This window comes from Eubalaena glacialis, chromosome 10 (assembly GCF_028564815.1).
Source record: "Eubalaena glacialis isolate mEubGla1 chromosome 10, mEubGla1.1.hap2.+ XY, whole genome shotgun sequence".
Classification (NCBI taxonomy): Eukaryota; Metazoa; Chordata; class Mammalia; order Artiodactyla; family Balaenidae; genus Eubalaena; species Eubalaena glacialis.
The window spans coordinates 75,123,204-75,149,986 of record NC_083725.1 but is presented as its reverse complement, the minus strand read 5'-3'; the positions used below and the strand labels follow the sequence as shown (position 1 = coordinate 75,149,986).

General features: G+C 38.4%; 1 protein-coding gene and 1 non-coding gene across 7 annotated transcripts in view; one reads left to right on the top strand and one right to left on the bottom strand.

The window, feature by feature from the left end:
• Positions 1–1,036: 1,036 nt before the first annotated feature.
• The window catches only part of ZNF143 (zinc finger protein 143), a 59,124-nt gene continuing 33,377 nt past the window's right edge, over positions 1,037–26,783 (bottom strand). For 4 of the 6 annotated variants that reach the window (XM_061202976.1, XM_061202980.1, XM_061202981.1 and 1 more), the window contains exons 12-16: positions 19,158–19,385; positions 16,498–16,646; positions 14,162–14,323; positions 2,466–2,612; positions 1,037–1,624 (exon numbers count right to left, since the gene is read on the bottom strand). In XM_061202976.1, coding sequence (XP_061058959.1) covers positions 1,541–1,624; positions 2,466–2,612; positions 14,162–14,323; positions 16,498–16,646; positions 19,158–19,385 — 770 coding nt within the window. In that variant the 3' untranslated portion in view covers positions 1,037–1,540. The remainder of the gene's footprint in view (positions 1,625–2,465; positions 2,613–14,161; positions 14,324–16,497; positions 16,647–19,157; positions 19,386–26,783) is intronic. The other 2 variants (XM_061202978.1, XM_061202977.1) reach the window with 1 other exon arrangement.
• TRNAE-UUC (transfer RNA glutamic acid (anticodon UUC)) lies at positions 3,624–3,696 on the top strand. Its single transcript has one exon. It is a non-coding gene; the product is annotated as a tRNA-Glu (tRNA).

Here is a 26,783-nt window from a genome sequence, read left to right as displayed (position 1 = left end):
TCAAAGATAACATTTATATTAAATAAAACAGCACAACATTTTTTCCTTTTTACTGTAAGGCTTGAAATGAAAAACAGCCACGTTTCAGCTCCCTGGCAAACAAAGCATGGTGAACAACAGCAAAGAAGTGATTGTTGCAGGACAACCCTCACACACCCTCCCCCCCTTTTTCTGGACCTTGGTAGAGCCTACACTGATTTTCCAACATTAGAGATGGTTTTTCAGGTGCTCAGGTCATTGGGCAATCGAGATCGCCATAGTTCATCTTGATAATCTCTGCCACAGGTTATCATCTGAGAAGGCAGTTGTGGTGTGGTGAAAAAACACCCTGGACTTGGGAGTCAGAAAGTCTGGGTTCTTAAGTCTTTGCCCTGCCTCACCACAGCTGTAAGGCCTGGGTAGACACTTAACCTCTTTGGACCTTCAGCTTCCTTATGTACAAACAGGAGTAGTAAATCCCACATATCTCACAAAATTGTTATGAGTAGATAAAAATGTATGGAAAAGTACTTATTTTGTGCTTGATACACAATATACTCTCAATATATGTGTTGTATTTTATTATGTTCGTGGTATTTTCTACAACACTTCCCCCCACCTCCATACCAATTTAATGAAACAAATATAAAGGTAACATTTAAAAAATTGCTGTATTCAAAATTAATAATAAACTTTAGGGTAAATATGCTTTAAAACAAAAGTACATAAGCAAAAATAAATAATTTACACCAACCCACTAACCTAATTTTCAGAGTAAAGCCATTTCCAATTACAGCACTATTATCCCGGGCTCCAGCCTGTGGTCAAACTTTGATAGTTCATTATTTTAAAAAAACAGTAACAAGAAACTGAACGCTAAGGAAAATCTTTAACAAAACCAAAGTACTGGATTTAACTTTTTAATTTTAAATAACCAAACTTTGTAATTTTATACATAATCCAATGTAATGCTAATACAATTAGCACTTCAGCTTGAAGAGCTGGTATTTAACAGGGATGGAAAACTATAGTGAATAGTCTTCAAACCGTGAGATACAAATAAAAATGGACAAGTATACAGTAGAACAAAAACTGCAGACACTCTACTAGCTGAGGGAAATATGTGAAGGCTTTACATCCTTTATTATCCATGATGGCTTTTGGAATTATGATTGTTTGATGTATAGAACCTTTGACATTTTAGATACAGCCTTTAATTTTTCACAGTAAGTTAAAAATCTATCATAAGACTCCATAAGACTTCACTGGTCTTGCATGTAGACTCTAGGATTTTGCAATCTGATAAAAGAGTAACATAAAAATTTACCGTATTGCCCTAATTTCATACTTCCTTGTACACAATGAATCAGTTTGGGAAATCTATTCCAAGGGTTATATACACAAAAGTGTCAAGAATAAAATGTTCTCCACTCTTGCATAAAAATGTGTACAGTGTTTCAGGAATGGAAAATTTCTAATTTTCCTGGGCCCGGGCTTCATGGATCTCTGCTGCCTGAAGATGAAAGGCTCGTCTTGCTTTATTGCTCCATTGTTCTGAGGATTAATCATCCAACCCTGGCGTTTCTCCTTGTTGGATCCTGGATGCTATTCTGATGGCTTCTTCCAGAGATGGCTGTTCTCCAAGCTGAAACATACACAAAACCACAGTCAAGATGCCAAAGAAATATAACATACCAGAAGTAAAATTTCTCTCTGTAACTCTGACACCTGGGCTTGTTAAGGTACAACTGCTGATCCACAAAACATAAAAACAAATTCCTGCCGGGGATACAGTTTCTTTATTTAGGATTTTGATAAACCTTCACACATGCAAGGAACAAAAGATGCTCATCTTTTCCAGTGGAGATAGAGAGCTTCCTGAGCCTTTAGCTTTTATGCCCATAAACTAAATTAAAACCAGCTGGCATTTTCTTGAGTATGTTCTAACCCTTTTCCAAGTAAATACATTAAAAAAAAAATCTTCCCAAGGAAAGGTAATCTACACCTAGCATTCTAGATTCTCTGCCTGAATGCAGTGACTTCCCAGAGAATGTGTTCTTCACAGTCTTCTGACATTCCCCACCATAAAATACAGCTGTGCAGTGATTCTCAGAGGACTAACTTGGGGTCTATGTTTACAGGAGGTTCATTTCCAAGGAATAACTCCTAAGTGCTTTATAGAATCCTGCCTAATTAGACTTTTATTCTGAGAGTAAAGATGGCTGGCCAGGTACACACAGGTATATATATATACCAGGAGCTTTATTTGTCTTGTTATAAATTCCCCTAGAATATACAAGGATGGTAGAAAACAAAGTTTTAGTCTCTTTGAGTCTACTTCAAACACAGCAATTTCCTTAATGTGGCTAAGTAATACAGATGATTCTGTGCCCTGCCTCTGTGAAGGTTACGCATAAAGCAGAGTGTACAAGGCTGAGAGCTGAGCAGCACTGCTGTCAGTGGAGGACAGTTGCCATTGTACCCACCTGAACTGCAATCTGGGTGCCGTTGGATGTTGCCACTAAGGTCAAAGGTCTGGTTTCTGTGGTTACTAAGTGATGGCTATGCTGTTGGTGCCCCATTTCTGATGATGCAGTATGGAATGCTGCCAAGTCCTGAGCCACAATTGCAACCTTAAGAAATACACAGAAAAATTAAAACTATGATTTAAATAGGTTAAAATCCATTTAACACAAGGGACTGTCTTCAAATTCAAGAGGAAAACCTCCCTTCTGACCATACACTTGTAGAAGCCTAAAGCTGGAAAAGACCTTACATATTGTCTATTCTGGACTCTTTTTTTTTTTTGGCTGTGCCACGCAGCTTGTGGGATTTTAGTTCTCCGACCAGGGATTGAACCCGGGCCCTTGGCAGTGAGAAGCGGCAGTCCTAACCATTGGACCACCAGGGAATTCCCATGGACTCCTCTTTTTTATTTGAGCAAGTTGAGGCTCAGATAGAAGGGACGTATCTAAGGTTATGAAGTGAGCCAATGGCAAAACAGGGTAGAGGACACTGAAAAAGTGGATTCGCTATGTCAGGCTCCATTAACCAGGAGAGACATGACTGTGCCTAGATTCTATTATCCCTAAGCGGCTGCCTGTGAAGTTACACACGTGGACTAATTCACACCTCAAATGTCTATTTATTCCCGAGTTTGGATCACTGGTAGATATACTATTTTCTCCTGTTTATCTGTTGCATTTAAAATTAGATTTCCAGACTTCCCTGGTGGCGCAGTGGTTGGGAATCCGCCTGCCAATGTGGGGGACACGGGTTCGATCCCTGGTCCGGGAGGATCCCACATGCCGCGGAGCGGCTAAGCCCGTGCGCCGCAACTACTGAAGCCCGCCCGCCTAGAGCCCATGTTCCGCAACGGGAGAGGCCACCGCAGTGAGAGGCCCGCACACTGCAATGAGGAGCAGCCCCCGTTCACCACAACTAGAGAAAGCCCGCATGCAGCAATGAAGACACAACGCAGCCAAAGATAAACAAATAAATTTATTTTTAAAAAAATTAGATTTCCATAAAAAAATTAAAAATTAAAAAATTAAAAAATAATAAAAAACAATTAAAATTTTTAAAAATAAAAAATAAGACAAAAGAATAAAAAATAAAAATAAAATTAGATTTCCATTGGGAATTCCCTGGCGGTCCAGTGGTTAGGACTTGGTGCTTTCACTGCCAAGGGCCCAGGTTCGATCCCTGGCCAGGGAACTAAGATCCCGGCAAGCTGCATGGTGTGGCCAAAAAAAACAACAAAAAAAAGATTTCCATTAACTAGGAAGACAAAGTACCAGTAGCATTACTGACAAAATAGCAACTACCTTTTTTTGTGTGTGTGTGGGGGGGCCTCACCATGGCCTGAGGGATCTTAGTTCTGACCAGGGATCGAACCCATGACCCCTGCAGTGGAAGCGCAGAGTCCTAACCACTGGACCGCCAGGGAATTCCAAGCAACACATCTTGTTATACTCACTTCCTCTTTTAGATTCCATGGAATCTTTCCATCTTGTTCCTGAAGCATCTACTCAAAGTGGTTAAAAGTGCTTTTGTGGCTCTTAAACCACAAATATAGCTTTTGCTATGTGGATAACAAAGAAAATGGCATCAATTACTTCTGTTATATGATATTTAAGAATTTTGTCCAGCCAAACTCAGAGAAAGAATAAGTTTAAAACTGAAACTACTATTTTACTTGGCCATTAATCCATTAAAAATGCTAGATTTTAGAGCTAATAGATATTTAGCTTGGATCAATTCCAGTAATGTTCCATAGTCCAGCAACAGATTTCAGTATGGCAGTGGGGGAGTAGCTTATATTGGACTAACCCTTCCTGCAGATAACAATCATAAAGTGTGGAAAAAAATATGAAAAAGCAACCATTTGAAGGCAGTGGTGAATGATGAAAAGCAGGCAGGAAATGGAGGGGATTCTCAAAAGAAGGGAACCACACTGGGTCACATCTATGTTTAAATAGCTTTTCCACTGAGGGCACTCACCAGTCTGAGCAGCACAGGGCAACTTAAGGTATCAGATAATGGAGTCTATGGCTGCCAGAATGGCTACGTATTGAGAGGGATATCCTAGAAAGGAGAAAACCAGAGGGAGGGGGGCTCCCAAACCTGTGTATAAACTCCCCTCAATTCTTTAAGACCTCAGAACTGCAAACGTGTTGGGGAGGTTCCAATAAATCTGGTAGAAAGCAGCAGCTAGAAGGCTGAAAAGCTGAGAAGAGATTTCAGCGATACCGCAGGACAGACAGGATTTAGAATTTCAATCCCACCAAGTTAGAGGGGTTTGGAAAATACCTCAGGTTTTCCATTGAAACCCTAAGAGCCACACTTTAGGAGTAAAGATTGTATCCCAGGACTGAAGATTCACCCTGAGACTAAATGGCAAAACTAAAACAGAACTACTTTAATAAAGTATAAAACCCAGCCTCTACAAGTAACTTAACTACCTGACAAAGCAAAATCAACATTCTTCAGAGAAATATAACAAAATTAAGAATCTCTATAATGTATCATCCATAATGTCCAGAATACAATAAAAAAATTACAACACATAAGAAGAGGAAAATGTAACCCAGAGTCAAGAGAAAATGAAGTCAGTAGAAACAGACCATGAGATGACCAAAACGTTAGAGTTAGCAAACAGGGACTTTAACACAGTTATTGTAAATATGTTAAAAGGCTTATGGAATGCACACAAGAGGAAATCTCAGTAAATAAATGAAAACTATAAAAAAAAAAGTAAATTCTACAATCGAAAATGAGAGTATCTAAAATTATCTGAATGGGCCTAATAGAAGATGATGATGTCAAAAGAAAAGGTCAGTGAACTCTAAGATCAATAGGAATTATCCATCTGAAGAACCAAGAAAAAAGATAAAAAAAAAAAAAGAATGGCTCCCCAGCAACTTGTGGGACAATACCAAGTTAATATACATGTAATTAGAGACCCAGAAGGAAAAGAGAAACAGAATGAGGCAGAATAAAAACTTTTGATGAAATTATGGCCAGACTTTTCCTAAATCCGGTAAGAAACAAATACCCCTCCAAAATTATTATATAATGTTTTATAATATTATATATATTGTCTTATAATTATATATAAGAAACCTAGTAGATAAATACAAAGAAGATCACACCATAATCACATTGCTAAAAAAATCTAGAAAATAGCCAGAGAAAAACTGATATATTATATACAGGGGAACAATGATATGAAGATGGCTGATTTCTCATCAGAAACAATGAAGGACAGAGACAATTTAAAGTGCTGAAAGAAAAAAATTAACTGCCAACCAAAAATTCCATATCTAGCAAAAATATCCTTCAAAACAAAAATGTTTCAAAAAGAAGGGTGAAATAATATATTTTCAAATAAACAAAAACAGAATTTGTCACTGTAGATCTGCACTACAAATAATGCTGAAGCATATCCTTCAGGCAAAAGGGATGATTCCATATGGAAACTCAAATCTACAGAAAGGAATAAAAGGCACTAGAAATGATAAATTAGTGGGTAAGTATAAAATATTATGTTTCCTGTCGTCCTATAACTTACTTAAAAGATTAACTGTTTAATGCTAAAATATAATGTTGCATTGTCGGGGTTATAACATGTAAATGTAAAATATATCACAGCAGCACAAAGGGTAGGGGCATGAATGAAAATATACTGTTGCAAGGTTCTTAGATTTCATGTAAAGTAGTACAATGTTAAGTCTAAGTAGACTTCAATACCTTAAGGATGCACATTTTAATCCCTGGAGCAACCACAAAAAAGTAACACAGAAGGGTATTATTAGGAAGTTATTTGAGGAATTAAAATGAAATATGTATGCACCTAATAACAGAGATTTAAAATACTGGAAGTAAAAAAACCCCTAACAACTAAAAGGGAGAAATACAAATCCACAATCATAGTTGGAGATATTAATTCCTTTTTCTTAGTAACTAGTAGAACAAATATAGAAATGATTAATAAGGTTATAGAATATTTGAACAACACTATCAACCACCTTAACCTAATGTGTAGTATGCTACACCCAACAAGTGTAGAACACACATTCTTTTCAAATACATATGGAATACAATGGGAAATCAATGAAAGACAGGGAAAACAAGTCTCAAATTTCAAAATAATGAAATCTTACAGAATATGTTCTCTGACCATAACAGATTTAAATTAAAAATCAAGAACAACAGGTATCTTGGAATTCCCTGGTGGCACAGTGGTTAGGAATCCGCCTGCCAAAGCAGGGGACACGGGTTTGAGCCCTGATCCGGGAAGATCCCATGTGCCGTGGTGCAACTAAGCCCGCTAGCCACAACTACTAAGCCTGCTAGCCACAACTACTAAGCCTGCGTGCCACAACTACTGAAGCCTGCATGCCTAGAGCCTGTGCTCCGCAACAAGAGAAGCCACCACAATGAGAAGCCCGCGCGCCCCAAGAAGAGTAGCCCCCGCTCGCCACAACTAAAGAGCCCGTGTACAGCAACGAAGACCCAATGCAGCCAAAAATAAATAATAAAATAAATTTATTAAAAAAAAAAAACACATTTTCTTATTAAAAAAAAAAAGAACAACAGGTATCTAGAGAAGTACCAGATATTAAGAAATTAAGCAACCTTCACGCAAATTAAAACCACAATGATATATCATTTCACATCCACTAGAATGGCTAAAATTTTTTAAAGTAACAACACAAGATGTTGATGTTGTGAAACAAACAGAAGTCTTCTTTTTTTTTTATAAATTTATTTATTTATTTATTTGTTTATTTATTTTTGGCTGCATTGGGTCTTCGATGTTGGGTCTTCATGGCTGCGCACAAGCTTTCTCTAGTTGCGGCGAGCAGGGGCTACTCTTCGTAGTGGTGCGTGGGCTTCTCATTGCAGTGGCTTCTCTTGTTGCAGAGCTCGGGCTCTAGGCACGCAGGCTTCAGTAGTTGTGGCACGCGGGCTCAGTAGTTGTGGCTTGCAGGCTGTAGAGCGCAGGCTCAGTAGTTGTGGTGCACGGGCTTAGTTGCTCCATGGCATGTGGGATCTTCCCGGACCAGGGCTCGAACCCGTGTGCCCTGCATTGGCAGGCGGATTCTCAACCACTGCGCCACCAGGGAAGTCCCAAACAGAAGTCTTATACATTGCTAGTGGGAGTGTATGATGGTCAAACCACTTTGGAGGACTGTTTGGCACTTTCATATAAAGTTAAATATACCTCTACCCCATGGCCCAGCAATTCCACTAACAGGTATTTATCTAAGAGAATGAGACCATATGTCTACAAATATACTTGTACTAGAATTTTCACTGCCACCTTATTCACAATAATCAAAAATTGGAAGCATCCCAAATGTTCATTAAGGGGAGAATCTATCAACAAATTGTGATATACTCCTACCACAGAATACTGCTCAGCAATAAAAAACAATGAACTGATGTTATAAACAAGAACATGGATAAATCTCCAAAATATTATGTTAAAAGAAAAAACCCAAAAATAGAAGAGTTCATACTCTGGCTCCACTATGCAAAGTTTAAGAACAAACAAAATAATACAATCAGAATAACTAGGTGGAGACTGACTGGAAGGGGTCTCAAGAGAACTTTCTGGGGCGATAGAAATGTTCTAGATCTTGTTTGGGATGGGATGGGTGTGTATGTTTAATAACTCACTGAACTGTAAACTTAAGATCTGTGCAGGGAATTCCCTGGCAATCCAGTGGTTAGGACTCTGTGCTTCCACTGCCAGGGGCCCGGATTTAATCCTTGGTTGGGGAACTAAGATCCCACAAACAGCGCGCTGTGGCCAAAAAAACCCAAAAAACAAACAAACAAACAAAAAACCTGTGCATTTCACTGTATGTAAATTTTACCTCAATGAAGAAAAAACAGATTGCAGGCTAATATGAAAAACATGTTCAACCTCACCAAATAAATGAAAGTAAAAATATAATTTATCCTTGGCTTGTGAATTATGCAAATATAAAAAAAAAAATCCTAATGCTAGTGAGAATACAGTGAAAACAAGAACACTTTTAGATCCATGGCATGATTGCTAAAACTTTCCAGAAAATAATTTGGCAATATGTAGCAAGAAGCTTAAAATAGTTCATACCATTAATCTAATAATTCCATGTCTAGAATTTGTTTCCTATGAAAATAATCAGAGGCTTGCACAATTTATGAATGTGGAATGAGTTAATATGTTATGCATATCCATTTTATGGATTATTTTGTAAATATTAAAAATCCTTTTAAAAGAACGTTTAGGGACTTCCCTGGTGTCACAGTGGTTAAGACTCCAAGCTCCCAATGCAGGGGGCCCGGGTTCAACCCCTGGTCAGGGAACTAGATCCCACATGCATGCCGCAACTAAGGAAAAGGCGAGCCGCAACTAAGGAGCCCACCTGCCGCAACTAAGACCCGGCACAACCAAATATAATTAAATAAAATATTAAAAAAAGAACATTTGATTGATATGAGAAAGTACTCAGGATGTAGTGTTAAGTGGATGACAAGCATACAAAATTGTATTATAATCCTAACTTTGTTCACATACGCATACACACAGAAAAAAAGATGAAGTAAATAGTCTTAAATGTTGAGACTGGTTATTTTAACATCAAGGTAGATAGCTGATTTTTAGTTTGAGTCTCTATTTTCAAATTCTTTTGGGTAGATACCTTTAAGTGGAATTACTGGATCATATGTAATTCTATGTTCAACTTTTTCAGGAACTGCCACACTGTTTTCCACAGCAGCTGCACCATTTTACATTCCTATGAGCAATGCACAAGAGTTCCAATTTCTCCACATCATCCCCAAAACTTGTTATTTTCTGTTTTTTGGATAACGGTCATCCTAATGTAGGTGAACTGGGATCTCATTGTGGTTTTTATTTGTACTTCCCTAATGATAATGATGTTGAATATCTTTTCATGTGCTAATTGACCATCTGTAAATCTTCTTGGAGAAATGTCTATTCAAGTCCTTCACTCATTTTTTTAAAAAATTTATTTAATTTTGGCCGCATTGGGTCTTTGTTGCTGCACTTGGGCTTTCTCTAGTTGCGGCAGGCAGGGGCTACTCTTCGTTGCAGTGTGCGGGCTTCTCATTGTGGTGGCTTCTCTTGTTGTGGAGCACGGGCTGTAGGCGTGCGGACTTCAGTAGTTGTGGCACGCGGGCTCAGTAGTTGTGGCTCACGGGCTCTAGAGCACAGGCTCAGTAGTTGTGGTGCACGGGCTTAGTTGCTCCGTGGCATGTGGGATCTTCCTGGACCAGGGCTCGAACCTGTGTTCCCTGCATTGGCAGGCAGATTCTTAACCACTGCGCCACCAGGGAAGTCCCCTTCACTCATTTTTAAATTGGTTTGCTTGCTTTTTTCTTGTTGAGTTATAGGAATTCTTTATATAGTCTAGATAATTTTCCCCTCATAATATTATTTTTATTTTATTTTATTATTTTAAAATATATTCTAGGGACTTCCCTGGCAGTCCAGTGGTTAAGACTTCGCCTTCCAATGCAGGGGGTGAGGGTTTGATCCCTGGTCGGGGAGCTAAGATCCCACAGTCCTCTCCGCCAAAAAACCAAAACAGAAAACAGAAGCAATATTGTAACAAGTTCAATAAAGACTTTAAAAATGGTCCACATCAAAAAAATCTTAAAAAAAAAAAAAAATATATATATATATATATTCTAGATATTAATCCCTTTTAGATATATGATTTGCAAATATTTTCCCTCATTCTGTAGATTGTCTTTTCACTTTCTTGGTAGTGGCTTTTGATGCACAAGTGTTTTTAATTTTTTTTTTTTTGGCCATTCCTCGTGGCTTGTGGGATTTCAGTTCCCTGACCATGGATTGAACCCGGGCGACGGCAGTGAAAGCCTGGAATCCTAACCACTAGGCCACCAGGGAACTTCCGAGTGTTTTTAATTTTGAATGAGTTCAATTAATTTTTTTCTTTCATCACTTATCATTTTGGTGTCATATGTAAGAACTAATCTCCTAATCCAATTTATCTATTTTTTCTTTCATTGCCTGTGCATTTGGTGTCATACGTAAGAAATAAGATCATGGGCTTCCCTGGTGGTGCAGTGGTTGGGAATCCGCCCGCCAATGTAGGGGACACGGGTTTGAGCCCTGGTCTGGGAAGATCCCACATGCTGCGGAGCCCGTGCGCCACAGCTGCTGAAGCCCACATGCCACAACTACTGAGCCTGTGCTCTAGAGCCCGCGAGCCACAACTGCTGAGCCCACGTGCCACAACTGCAGAGGCCCGTGCGCCTAGAGCCCGTGCTCCGCAACAAGAAAAGCCACCGCAATGGGAAGCCCGCGCTCCACAACAAAGAGTAGCCCCTGCTCACCACAACTAGAGAAAGCCCGCGTGCAGCAACTAAGACCCAAAGCAGCCAAAAATAAATAAATAAATTTATAAAAAAAAAAAAAAAAAAAAAAAAAAGAAATAAGATCATGAAGATTTTCACCTATGTTTTATTCTAAGAGTTTCATAGTTTTAGCTCTTAAGTTTAGGTCTTTAATCATCTTAAGCTAATTTTTATATATGGTATAAGATAAGGGTCCAACTTCATTTTTTCGCATGTGGATATACAGGTTTCCCAGCACCATTTGTTGAAAAGACAAATGAAAAGCCCTTTCCCACTGAATGATCAAATTCTGACTGTCAAAATTTAGTTGACTATATATGTGAGGGTTTATTTCTAGATTCTCTATTTTATTCCATTGGGAATATGTATTACTTTTGTAATCTGAAATTAACTAACTAAAATAGATGGAAAGCACTGACTCTTTAGTCTATACCTAACTAGGCTTCCAAAGGCACCTGGAAAAATGAGTCTCAGAAATGCAATTACCTTAATGACCAAAAAAAAAAAAAAAAAGACTTAGGGAAGGACTGACTACTTTCTTCCCATGCATGTAAAGAAATGGTTACAACCAATGTAAGTGTTACAGATAATTCACAGGTGGGTCCAAACACCCCAGTGGATAGCCAACGTTTGCCCGATGGCCTACATGTAGTTAACAGCAGAAGGAGCAGTAGCAGCAGCAGGTCCGCAAGTGAAACCCCATCCCTGTTGTCATATCCCTAGTTGCTGGAAGCTGCCTGGCTTCATTCTAGCTCTCAAAGCCTTCTCTCTTGAGAACTTTTCTAGCTCACAGGCTACAGATAAGCTACATGAGAATGTGTGCTTTAGGGTCACTATCTTTCCAGACCTGCAACTGTACAAGGTATATTTACCCAAGCTGGGCTATAAACCCATCCAGGAATCCTAAAGCCATGGAAATGACTGCAAACTGATTAGGTGGGACCATTCCATAAGACAGCCTGAAAGCTAGTGGTTGCGTTTTTTGTTTGTTTGTTTTGGCATAAGGTAAAATTAGAAACAATAAAAATGCATGGATCTTAGGTGTTCTGTTGAGTTTTGACAGTTAGCTACAACTGTGAAACCACCACTTAAAACAAGATGTAGAACAGTTCCTTCATATTTCATTCCATCAATTTCCTCCCCAGCCAAGCAGCACTTTCTGATTTCTATCACCATGGATCGTCTTGTCTGTTCTTGGATTTCGTGTAAGTGGAATCATATGGTATATATTCTAGATGGAATTGCTGAGTCATAGAGTAGAGGTATGTTCGACTTCATAAGAAACTGCCAAACAGTTCTTCAAAGTGGTTGTAACATTTTATACTCTCACTAGTGTGTTGAATGTCCTAGTTGCTTCATATCTTTGCCAACATTTGGTTTTGTTTGTCTTTTTTATTTTAGCCATTTCCCTGTGTCTGAAATGGTATCTCTTTGTGATTTTAACTTGCATTTCTTTGATGATTAAAGACGTTGAGCACTTTTTTGTGTTATTGCTTTTCATGTACCTTTTTTTGTGAGGGGTCTGTTCAAATAAGCAATCAGATGATTTGCTCATTTTTAATGGGTTGTTCACCTTTTTATTGTTGATTTATAGAAGTTTGTCATATATTTTCAATATAAGTCCACTGTCAGATATAGTGTGAATATCTTTTTCCCAGTTTGGGGCTTATCTAATCTTTTACTACACATTGTCTTTTGGTGAGCAGAACTAACTTTGAAGAAGTCCAATTTATCAGAAAAGAAAAAATTTTATTATTAGTGCATTTTGTACCCTGTCCAAGAAATCTTTACCTTAAGGTTGCAAAAACATTCACTTTTCTTCTAGAAGCTTTATGATTCTGAGTTTTGTATTTCAAGGTGTAGAAAACCTTCAATTTTGTTCCTTTTTTCAGGACTGTTTTGGCTATTTTAGGTCCTTTGTATTTTCACGTAAATTTTAGAATCGGATTATCTGTATCTTCAAAAATGCCTGCTGGAATTTTTATTGTGATGGTATTGAATCTATAACTGAATTTAGGAAGAATGACAGCTACTAATTGACAGACTTTTTCACTGAACAGGGTAAGGTAGCTGCAGTGAAACCCCGCACTGCCTTCAGCATAGCACAAGAAGAGTTTTAAAATGTTATTAACCAACATCATTTATTTTAAAAGAAATGAAAAATTAAACTACAAAGAGATACATTAGATTGGCAAAAATCCAAAGGTTTTACCACTATGTTGACTATCAGAAGGGGAGGAGGCACTCTCAAAGGCTGCAGCTAGGAATGCAGATGGGTACAACCCTAGAAGGGAGGTCTGGGAATATCTATAACAATTACCAATGCATATGTCTTTTCACCCAGCAATTCCACTCTAGGGATTTATCTAGTAGCAGATGTACTCACACACATGCAAAATCACATGTGCACAAGGTTATGTGTTGTTTGAAACAGCAAAAGACTTTAAATAAATTATGGCATGTCCGATACAGTGGAATATGATATAGCTTAAAAAAAGAATGAGGAGGTAATTCCCTGGTAGTCCAGTGGTTAGGACTCGGTGCTTTCACTGCTGGGGCCCGGGTTCGATCCCTGGTTGGAGAACTAAGATAACTAAGATCCCTCAAGCCATGCTGCACGGCAGGAAAAAAAAAAAAAAAAAAGAGGAAACTCTCTATATAATGAAATAGAAAGATTTTCTAGATGTATTATTAAGGTTAAAAAAGAAAAAAGGTGAAGATGAGTATAGAATTTACTACCATAAAAAGGGAAGGGGGGGAAGATGACTATTTATTTGTATTTGTTTGTATATGCTTAATGAGTTGTTGGGAAAATTATGCAAGAAACTGATAAAAGTGGATTATATCTATTGGGGCAGGGGTGGAAAGAAGACTTTTCACTGCATATCTGTATATACTTTTTGATTTTTGAATTATGTGAATATATTACATATTCAAAAAATTAAATTTTGCAAATGAATTTTTTTTCTAAGCATCTGATGATGATAATGATGATAGGAAGAGCAACCATTAATGAACACTTAATATATACTTGGGCTGACTACTTTATATGCATTATCTTGCTTAATCCTTCTATTAACCTCATGGGGTAGATGCAATAATCACTCCTATTTTACAGATGAGGAAAAACTGAAACTCAGAGGGTTATGTAGCTAAGAAGTTGTAAAACTGGGATTCAATCTGAGGTTTGTGTGCTTAACCACTATATCACACTGTACATCTATGTAACGGTTTTGATATGATATATGTATTGACTGATATAAACGAAAAAAGCAATTACCTGCTGCCCTTCCGTACCCTCGGCGGTAACCATAGCAACAGAGTGTGTTCCTGCTGAGGAGATGACTGCATCATGAGCAGGTACTGTGATGGGCGTTCCGTCCTGTGTTACCATTGTGATGGTATTGCCAATGGCCTGCATGTCAGCTTGAGATATGTTGACCTGCAATACAATGCATTTTACAATCAGGCAATGTTTCTTGTTTTATCTGGCAGTCTTTATTAAAGGCTAGGCCTAATCCTTGTATAAGTCTACTCTGGGAGCAAATAAGCATTTTACAATGGAAAGAGGTCATCAGAAAAACTGCATATTCCTTTTTTTTTTTTTTAAATATCTTTATTGGAAAAACTGAATATTCCTTAAATGCATTTACTCCTCTCCATCTCTATTGCCAATTTAGACCCTTATTTTTCTCTCGTCTAATTTTCTGCAATACAATGTCTTTCCAAATACCTAGTCTAACCCATCCCTAATCATCCTCTACCTTGTCACCTTTCTAAAAAACAAACAAATTTCATTATGCTCCCTGCTCAAATCCCCAGTGACTCCCCATCACTACAGTTCAGACTTCTTACATGGCACTCATGACCTTTCATCATCTGGCCTTAACAGCTTCTCCAGACTCATCTTTCACTACTTCCAAACCAGCACACAAATCTGGCACTCCAGCCACAACAAATCATTTGCATCCCCGGGAATGTCATATTCTGTTATATTTTTGTGACTTTGCCCTTTCCTTCACTCTCTGCCTGGCTAACTCATAAAAATTCTTCAAGATCCAGCTGAATGGCCATTCTCTACAAGGGCCTCCAAGATTCCTTCAGGAAGCATCATTTACTCCTTCCTCCAGGTTGCCACAACACTTTACATACCTGTCGATTATATACCCATCATTATGAGAAATTATTGTTCATTTTAGGAACGTCCCTCTCCTACTAGACTACGATACCCCCCCTTCCAGTACTCCCCACACTAACTTTACCAAAATATCTGTCATTGGGTTCAATAAATGTTTGTTTTTTAATTGACCAAAGGAATGGAATAGAAATCCCTAAAGCAAATAGGAAGGTTATATCTAGAGAAAATACAACATTGGGATGGGAAAAATAGCTGCTTTAAAACATATGAAGAGGGATTAGACTCATTCTATATGGTCAGAGAAAAGCCATGAGTGGACGACACAGTGGTAGGTTCCAGTCTGATAAAACCTCAAATTATCCAGCAATGGAATAGACTGTCTCTTAAGAGAGAAACTGCCTCATCTATATGGGGGCTGCTGTAGAGGGAATTTCTCCAGTATAGGGAGGGAAGGAGGTTAGATCAAATGACCTCCACAGAGCCTATCTGTGATGACCTAATTTTTAAAAAAGGCTTAGGGTTGATGCTGAATTAAAATTGTGTTAGTAAATATGTTAAATCTTATATGCCGATCAGTGGACAAAGAGTGCTGTGTAGAATTAGTGATGTCAAAAGTAAGGGGAAGAGGAATGAATGGGATGGTACAAGTGCTTTGTATTTTCCTATCCTGAATACGTTCTGCCTTCTAGCTAACATCAGCACATTAACAGTTATCAACACAAAGGGCAAATTAATCATGGGAGGTGAAAGTCCGAGAGAGACAGGTAAGAAGAGAGTTCTCCATGGAGGAGGTCGATATAGAAGGATAAAGAACCCCATATGTCTATTTCCACCAGTTATTAAGACAACCTTAGCTAGAGCTTAAAAATGAAATCAAGTCTGAATTATTTTAGGCTAGTGGCATCTAGAAAACAATGACAAGTTTGACTATTGAACAACAGCCATTACGTTGCTCTTCCTGGGGAAATCAAGATACCTCTCCTATTAATTCTGTGAAGCTAGTTAAGTAAACTCCCATGATTCCAGGTAGGGAGAGAGTCACACTCTGGAAATTTTACAGATGTGCCCATCACTGACTTGCCAGGATGTTTTAATGATGTCCTTGTCACCTCAGCCAAACCTCTGCTGACTTCTCAATCCTATCCCTTCTCTGAATTGGGTTTCACATGGATCTATTACTTTTCAAGCCCTCAATTTCACTGTGGTTCTGACCTTCACCACCTCACATTTGAACTATACCCATAACACCATTTGAATTCTACAGAGTCACAAACCTTCTCTCTTTACTAATCTCCCTGCATGTAGTCGCTTTCAACAGGCTACTGGAAAGCCTCCAGGAGATCCAGCACTGCCTACAAGCTAAACTCCAAACTCTGTGCCCCAATTCAAGGCTTTCCTCAATTGGGACCCAACCTGCCTTTCAAGCCCAGGCTCAGAGAAATATTATTTAACTTGTTTGACTTCTGGTGGGTACTTACATGCTGAGTCCCGTCCTGGGATATGAGAGTAACCTGTTGACTCAACCCAGACTGGGTTACTGTGGCTACTTGTGTAGACACAACATCGTCCCCTTCTACACCTGTAACATACGTGATCTGGGACCCTTTAAGAACATCTTCACTTTGACCTGTTTAAAACAAATGAATTATTTATTTGATCAAACAACCAAGCTGTTTAGAAAACAGAGGAGATTTTAAATATTACAGAGTAAACTGACAAAAATTAAATGGCATGTGTATTAAATTCTAAATCATGTTTTTTTTTCTTTGGCCATGGGGCATGTGGGATCTTAGTTCCCTGACTAGGGATTGAACCCGAGGCCCTTGCATTGGAAGTGCAGTCTTAACCATTGGACCACCAGGGAAATCCCTAAATTCTAAACCATGAAAATGGCTTCCAGCACCTCCTGCCAATCTCTCCACCTCCTCTTTTGCAAAGCCAAACCAAATAAAAGCAGACCAAACCAAACTTTTCCACATAAAGTGTAACTGTTCTAATTTTGAGAGACCTTGCTTATTCTCTTATTTGGAGTAATTATGTGATACCATGCATGTGTGCTGGGGCGGGGAGTGGGGGAACTGTACAGGGAGACTAACTGGCAAATAACCCTTCCAACATGGCAAGTATGCACTAAGTCCTTGCAGTCACTTAAGAAGCTGCTAAAAATGGTAAGACAACCTTCATAAACGTTAACCACAAAACCAGAATGGTATGTAAACACAACGTACTAACACTAAGTTACTTACTCTTTTAACACAAGTGACTGACTATAAGTCATCAGTACACAGTGACATCATTGTGTAAAGACAACGTAATGGCATATTTTCTGGGTTAAGGTTAACCATTTAGTAAGTAACAGAACAGGAGCCCCCCTCCGCTTCTTTACTTCACAAAGAACCAGCAAGTAAACAGCAATTTCAATAGTCAATTACTGCCATACTTGGCAACCAGGAAGATTATTGATCCCTCTCTTCTATTGCTTTCCACCTCTCATGATGCCAGAAAAAGGGTAAATATTTTTTTTCCTTCAAAGAAGGACTTTATATGCTAATTTATGAGTACTTCTCAAAGTTATGGTTGATGCCTACACTCATACAGCTACAGTCATCATGGTGTAATCTCTATGACACTCACTACTTCATTTCTTTTTGTTCTGTTCCATGGCTATTTATTATATTTATTATTATACCATTATTCCAATGGGTTCAAAACCTAGGGGACCATATGGGAGAAAAGGAACATAAACCCATCCTTATTCTTGGAAAAACAATCTTACTTTAATTTTTTTAACAAAATGTATATTATATTATAGATTATCTTCTAGAACACAAGAAATTCTGACAATCTGAAATATCAACATTTAAGGAAGAGATTAAGGAAGCTTAAAAGAGGAACAGTCTTAAACCTAAGTTTGACATCATGAAAGTCTGCTTTCTAATTGCAACGATTTAGCAGCTGTTGTAATATCTAACCATGCACACTTACACTGCTTTGGCTAGAAAACAGTATAGCATTCAAGAGTGAAGGAATTTGGGGGAATTCCCTGGTGGTCCAGTGGTTAGGCGCTTTCACTACCAGGGACCCGGGTTCAATCCCTGGTCAGGGAACTAAGATCCCACAAGCCACGTGGCATGGCCAAAAATAAAAAAAATTAAAAAATAAAAGAGTGAAGGAATTGTTATTTTCTTACTATCACATGACTGATATCTGAAAAGACAAATTAGAACTACAGGGAATTATTTGAGTAGACAGTGAATGATCTGTTCTTTTCCTTATTCTCCAACCATTTTTTTCCTACCTAAATGTTTTTCAACCCTTCAATACTAGTTGTTAAGAATGGGTAAAGATGTTTTAATTTTCAAACTTACTCCATTTAGGAGGTACTCAATGAAACAGGACAACATATGTTTTTGTTTATTTGTTTGTTTTAGAAAAACCTACTTCATTTTACCTATTTAACTATGCTGATTTATTTAACTGAAATCATAGAATCTAATTCTCTAAAATATTTTTTCCAAGAGTTTATCCTCATTGAAATGAATGTTTTTGTCTCCTACAACACTACTGAATAGCACATGAATCAACTAAGAGTTATCTGGGAGTGCTTCACCACTCTTATGATTAAGACCAACATCTTAATACACCCAAATAGTCTAGGCTGCCCCTGCCTTGCCGTGCAGTCTCATTTCATACCACCTTCCCAGGCAGAAGTGCCATGCTGGCCAGACTTCTTTCAGTCTCTCCAATTTACTTTGCTCTCTCCCACCTCAGGGCTTTTTGCTTGTGCCAATCCCTCTATCTGGAATGTTCTTTTGCCTTTGCTCCCTGTTTACCACCCCCCCAACCCACCACATCCCTGACTCTACACCAAGTTAACCCCTATTCACCCTGTAGATCTCTCCAAAAATCACTTCCTCAGGGGAGCCTTCTCTGACCTACGAGACTAGACTAACTTCCCCTCTTATATCCCAGAGCATTAAGCACCTTTCTTTGATAGCAATTATCACAGCTGTAAATGATATGTTTGTGTGACTATTTGAAAAACTTTATGATTTGAGAAAATGCTTTAAGTCATAAATTATGTTCATAACTGTTGATTTTCAAACACAGACATAGACATACTGGAAAAAACCCTTACCTGGGGGAGGCTCAAAGAAGGCTTCCTGCTCCTCCTCGATGGGCTCAGTGTCATTGTGAGCTGTCCGTTTGTGCATGGCCAGCGTGGAGATCTGCTTGTATGTCTTCCCACAGTGGTTACAGTTGTACGGTTTGGAGTGAGTGTGAACAACATGATGTTTGTACAAACTGGAATATTCTGTGAACCTTTTGTCACACCCAGGGACTGTACAAACATATGGCTTTTCCCCTAAGAACAGCACACACATACAAAAAAATCAACTTTTACCTACGAAGGCATAATCATTCCATACCTTCTGGGGGGGGGGGGATGGGAGTGGGGGAGGGGGCAGTGAGGGGGAACCTCTAGTGGCAAAAATAGTTGTCAAATCCCTTTCTATCCTGCTAGGAGGCAGTGCACAAGAAAAGACTCCTTAACTATGGTTTCAACTTGGCTCAAAAGGTGGTCTGCACCCTGAGTCTCATCCCATGCCTGAATACCACTTTCCCCTTAATTTCAAGGGATGTGAAAAATAAGGATGGAGATGTTTATTGCCCAGTTAACTCTAAGATTTGGTGAAACTGTTATTGTTACCTGTAACTAGATAATCTAGATATCATTAGTGATACTTTACTAATAATGGCAATAATAAATGCAATTATTAGTATAACTAATGTAGCTTACCCTAAGGGTTTTTTTAAAAATATTTATTTATTTTCTAAAAATTTTTATTTATTTATTTGGTTGCACCGAGTCTTAGTTGTGGAAGGCGGGTTCCTTAGTTGGGGCTCCAGGGCTCCTTAGTTGCAGCAGGCGGGCTCCTTAGTTGTGTGGCATGCGAACTTTTAGTTGCGGCATGCATGTGGGACCTAGTTCCCTGACCAGATATCGAACCCAGGCCCCCTGCATTGGGAGCGCAGTCTTATCCACTGCACTACCAGGGAAGTCCCAATATTTATTTATTTATTTTATTTGGTTGCACCGGGTCTTAGTTGTGGCACGTGGGCTCCTTAGTTGTGGCAGAAGGGCTCCTTAGTTGCGGCAAGCGGGCTCCTTAGCTGTGGCATGTGAACTCTTAGTTGTGGCATGCATGTGGGATCTAGTTCCCTGACCAGGGATTGAAACCAGGCCCCCTGCACTGGGAGCGCAGAGTCTTAACCACTGTGCCACCAGGGAAATCCCACCCTAAGGGTTTTATAAGGACAATAAACAAAGATTTTCTAAAAAGTCTATGAGACATAGTTTGGACACTTCAGTAAATCTAAAAGGACACACATTTTATATTAACTTCAGTTGACTTCTTGCATCCAATCAAAAGCTATTAAATATTCACTAAAACCAACTCAATACAAAGTAATTCTTTTTCCATGAAACAGTCTGAGAACAATGTAGGCAGTACATATATTTTTACAACTTTTCATTATAGAAAATTTCAAACATACACAAAAGTACAGAGAAACAGTGCAATAAACCCCCATGTACCAATCATCTAGCTTCAACTATCAATTCATGGACAATATAGTTTCATTTATTCACCACACATTTCTACCCCCTCTTCCCACCCTGGATTATTCTGAAACAGCTCCAGATAGCATTCTATCTCATCTATAAATATTTCAGATTGTATAAAAGATGGATGCTTTTTTTAAATAACAAAATTAACAATAATTATTTAATATCATAAAATATCTAGACACTGTTAACATGTAGTGGGGGGAATCTAACACTGAGAGCAAACTGGAAGAAATTAACCTAACTCTAGTTTTTTTTTCTTTTATAAATTTATTTATTTATTTTTGGCTGCGTTGGGTCTTCGTTGCACACTCGGGCTTTCTCTAGCTGCGGTGAGTGGGGGCTACTCTTCGTTGTGGTGTGCAGGCTTCTCATTGTGGTGGCTTCTCTTGCTGCGGAGCACGGGCTCTACAGCGCAGGCTCAGTAGTTGTGGCGCACGGGCTTAGCTGCTCCGCGGCATGTGGCATCTTCCAGGACCAGGGCTCAAACCTGTGTCCCCTGCATTGGCAGGCAGATTCTTAAGCACTGCGCCACCAGCGAAGTCCCCCTAACCTTAGTTTAAATGAATACTTGTAACCACTTAGAAGGGGTATGGGGGCCAGGGCCAGGGTGGGGGGTAGCGGGGGGAGAATAAACTAATTAAAGTAACTCATACACACAGTGTTTGACTAATGCTCTCAGTCTTGGACTAGGCTGGAGTGGGGAAAACTGCAAACAAATCTTCAATTCTTCTTGGTAGGCTTGTTTATTGTAGTGCTATGGGCAAAACAACTCTGAAACTATTTTAGGTGTAATAAAGGATTAAGCGATGAATAAATGTGTCAATGCTGTTGGAAGCCAGAGCTCTTACTATGGAAGAAGGGACATACAAATACGGAATGAGGGAATAAAAGAGCTCTGTAAGATGAGCTGGAATTGGAGGTACTGGTGTGAACTCATATAATCGCTAAAATGTGCTTATGTGTGTATACTTATGCATATCCCAGTCTGTTCTCATTTTACACCTTTCTTGGGTTAACTCCATCTCCTTCCATGGTTCTAAACACAGTAAAACCAACCACAAATAATAAAATCACTAATGTAATCTGTAATATACGTCTTAGACATTAGTAATTGAGATTGCTTCCGTCCTTTGCCCAGCCTGCATTCTCAAAGCAGGGCAGGTTAAAGTTCTTATCTTGCGGAATGGTTGTGGGGGAGATATGACAAGGGCAAGGCCAGGCAGGGAAATGTCAGGCAATTCCAACTCAGAGAACCAGCCCTATTCATATTTAGGCTGGAGCAGAAACTGGCACTAGGTGGCACCAAACCACAGTTAAGATGGAAATGAATTTGTATTTTTGGTGGGAGGGGGGTTGTTTTGTGTTTTTGTCTTGAAATTATACTTTTTTAAATTGAAATATAATTGACTTACAATATTACATTAGTTTCAGGTGTATAGCATACTGATTCAATATTTTTATACATTACGAAATGATCACCACGATAAGTCTAGTTACCATCTATCAACATACCAAGTTATTACAATATTATTGACTATATTCCCTATGCTGTATATCCCATGACTCATTTATTTTATACCTGGAAGTTTGTACCTCTTAATCTCCCTCGCCTATTTCACTCATCCCCCAACCCCCTCCCCTCTGGCAACTACCAAGTTTGTTTTCTCTATCCATGTGTCTGTTTTTGTTTTATGTTTGTCTGTTTTATTTTTAAGCTCCACATAAGTGAAATTATATGGTATTTGTCTTTCTCTGTCTGACTTATTTCACTTAGCTTAATACCGTCTAGGTATCCATGTTGTCACAAATGGCAAGATTTCATTCTTTTTTATGGCTAATATTCCATTGTATGTGTATCACATCTTTTTTTTTTTTTTAATATTTATTTATTTGGCTGCGCCGGGTCTTAGTTGCGGCATGCGGGATCTTTTAGTTGCAGCATGTGGGATCTTTAGTTGCAGCATGTGGGATCTTTTAGTTGTGGCATGCAGGATCTTTAATTGCGGCATGCAAACTCTTAGTTGAGGCATGTGGGATCTAGTTCCCTGACCAGGGATTGAACCCGGGCCCCCTGCATTGGGAGCATGGAGTCTTAGCCACTGGACCACCAGGGAAGTCCCTGTGTGTATCACATCTTTATCCATTCATCTATCAATGGATACTTAGGTTGCTTCCATATCTTGGCTACTGTAAATAATGCTGCAATGAACACAGGGGTGTATATACCTTTTTGAATTAGTGTTTTTGTTTTCTTCATTAAAATACCCAGAAGTGGAATTGCTGGATCGTATGGTAGTTCTACTTTTAATTTTTTGAGGAACCCCCATACTGTTTTCCATAGTGGCTGTACCAATTTACATTTCCACCAACAGTGCAATAGGATTTTCTCTTCTCCACATCCTTGCCAACACTTGTTATTTACTGTCTTTTTGATAACAGCTATTCTGACAGGTGTGAGGTGATATCTCATTGTGGTTTTAATTAGCATTTCCCTGATAATTAGTGATGCTGAGCATCTTTTCATGAAGACATAAATAGAGTTGAATTGCACTTTTGAGCTCCCTAATGGCTAGCTGCACAGTCTCAACTGGGTCATCTGACCATCCTTCCAAAATGGACTGCATTTTACACAGCTGAATCTTTACACTGCACTTATAGCATAATGTGGGCTTTTATGGTATTATTGACTTGATGATCATTAGCCAGTCGTTTCTTCCAGCCCAGACCTACCTCTTGGGTCAGACCACCATTTATAACTATCTACTGGATATCCCTACTTCAATGATTCTTAACCATATATGCATATAAAAGACCTGGAGAGTTTTTAATATATACTGATGTCTGGGCCTCACCTCAATAAAATTATGTCAGAGTCTTTGCAGATAGGATCTGGGAAGCCAGTCTATTTTAAAAAGGTGAATTCAATGTACAGCCACATTTGAAAGCACTACTCTACCTACATGTTCCAAAGATCGGTATGGCCAAACTTAATGTAGGCATCCCTCTTATTAGAATCTAATTTGTCCATAAAACATGTTGAATCGCTAACTTTCAGATAATGAGTCTATATTCCATTACTTTAAATGGGAAAATTAGTTTTCCCAGCCCATCTAAAAATCCCAGCCAATTTCCCCAAATATCACAAAAAGGCTCTTAAGCACCCGTGTTACAACACACCAAAAATGTCTGCATAATATGAAGCACTTAAAATACCAATTATCTAATTATTTAACACTCAATGAACTCAGTAGCCGGTATATGTTTGTGTGTAATACACAATGATAGTGCAGTATCAAACAGGAATTTTGTTTCTTTCTACACCACAAACGTACTATAATTTTAAAATGAAATATCTTAAAGATATAAAGGAATGCAAATTATATTAGCAAAATACAATTTTTCTTCTAACCTACAGCCTTCTTTTCTAGGCCTCTTAGGTTTTCACAGCCTTTTCCACTTTCTTAGGAAACATACAAATAATGTAGGGAAGATGATAGCAATAATGTATAATATACAATGTAAGCATAAGGTATGAATGTATCAGAAATATGAGTTCAGTGTATTCTATGTTATCTCACATAGACTCACATGCAACTTAAAATTTTTTCCTTTTATAGGAAAATGCATGTACAAATAGATTCATTATAGTGGGTTTTCAATTCGAATAATAAATTTTGAGGAAAAATTTTACCAACCATTACAGCAAATATACAGATGGTGAGAGTTCAGGTGTGAGGGAAACCCAGAGATCTGTATATTGCAAACCGACACTATTATCTTCCCTTCTCAACCTTCTCTTCCCCATCTTAGCATTATCATCTAATCCATCACACAAGTCAGAATGATAGGTTCTCCTCATTCCTCATGACTAACTTGGTCACCAGGTCCTTTGCTGATACCTCTTCAATGTATTTCATTTTTATCCTTCTCCATCTCACTCACTTCAAATATTCGAATGGCCCTTGATCAGGCTCCTTGCTTATGGTCTCATCTCCCTTTAACTTCTTTCTATGGTATTGACAGAGTGATTTTTTTCTTAAAAAAGCAAATTTTCTTTAAATCCTCTTAAGGTTTCCCCTCTGTCCATAGCAGTATTCAAAACTTGTTAACGTACCATTTTCAAAGGAAAGGGATTGTTGTAAATGCCCGAAAACATTTCCAGAGATATCCAGGGGTCTGCAGAATGCAGACTAACTTGCACAACTAAAGTTCCATTCTACAAAAATGTCTTTTCATTTTGAATTATCACAAGTTTACTCTTAATATCAGTAATAAAAACAATATATTAAAAATCTCCCTCTCATTCACCTTTCCATTCACATCAAAAATACAACCATCTGAAACTAACACAATATTATAAATCAACCATACTTCAAATAAAAAAAAATACAACCACAAAGTGGAGAATCAAAATTAAAACGTTTTAAGGGGAGGGTGGGACGAACTGGGAGACTAGGATTGATATATATACACTACCATGCGTAAAACAGATAGCTAACAGGAACGTGCTATAAAGCACAGGAAGCTCAGCTCGGTGCTCTGTGGCGACCTAGATGGGTGGCATGGGGGAGGGTGGGAGGGAGGTCCAAGAGGGAGGGGATATAGGTATACATATAGCTGATTCACTTCATTGTACAGCAGAAACTAACACAACATTGTAAAACAATTATACTCCAATTAAAAAAAAAAATTTTTAAGTTTTGGGGAATTCCCCGGCAGTCCAGTGGTTAGGACTCGGCGCTTTCACTGCAGGGGGCCGGATATGATCCCTGGTTGGGGAACTAGGAATCCCACAAACCATGCAGCGTGGCCAAAAAAAAAAAAAAATTAAAAACTTTTGAGCTGCAAATGACACCATCAAGAAATTAAAACAAAAACAAAAACAAAAAAACCCCCCACAATAACAGGAGAAAATATCTGTAAATCACATACCTAACAAGGGACTTGTATGCAGAATATAATAAAGAATTCTTGTAACCCAACAAAAAAAAAAGACAACCCAATTTAAAAAATGGGCAAAGAATTTGAATAGACATTTCCCCCCAAAATACATACAAATGGCCAATAAGCACATAAAAAGATGCTCAACATCATTAGCACACTAGGAAAATACAAATCAAAAGCACAATGAGGTAGATATCACTTCACACACACTATGACGGCTATAATCAAAAAGAGAGATAACAACTGTTTGCTAGGATGTGGAGAAATTGGAACCCTCATACATTGCTGGTGAGAATGTAAAATGTTGCAGCCACTTTGGAAAACAGTTTGGCAGTTCCTCAAAATGTTAAACAAAGTTATCATAAGATCCAACAATTCCACTCCTAGGTATATACCCAAGAGGAATAAAAACATATATCCAAAAAGAAAAAAAAAAGGGAATTCCCTGGCTGTCCAGTGGTTAGGACTCTGCGTTCTCACTGCCGAGGGCCCAGGTTCAATCCCTGGCAAGGGAACTAAGATCCCAAGAGCTGTGTGGTGCAGCCAAAACAAAACACCACACATCCACACAAAAAACTGTACATGAATACTCCAGCATTATTCATAATAGCCAAAAAGTGAAAATAACTGGTAAATTGATAAATAAAATTTGATGCATTCATGTAAAGGAATACTAGTCAGTAATTAAAAAGGAAAGAACTACTGATATGACATGGCTGAACCTCAGTACTATTATGCTAAGGGAAAGAAACCAGACAATAAATACCATATACTGTACATCTATATGAAATATTCAGAATGGGAAAATCCATAATTGCTTATGGCTCGGGGGTAGGGTGGGAGAAGACTGCTACCAAGTATGGAGTTTCTTTCAGGTGAGATGAAAATGTTCTAAAATTGGATTTTGGTGATGGTGGTACAACCCTATGAATATAATAAAAAACACTGAATCATATACTTTAAATGGATGAACTGTACAGTACGTGAATTATATCTCAATAAAGCTGTTAAAAAATGTATATCCATAGACACTCTGCAATAATTATGTCTACTATCCCTCCCTAAATCAACTGTCCTGGACAATATCTTGTCTGTCTCTGTATTTCTGGTGTCTGGCAGGGGAACACACAGCAGATGGTCAATAACTGTTGAATAAATAAATATAAAAATGCTAAGGTGAAGTTTTTT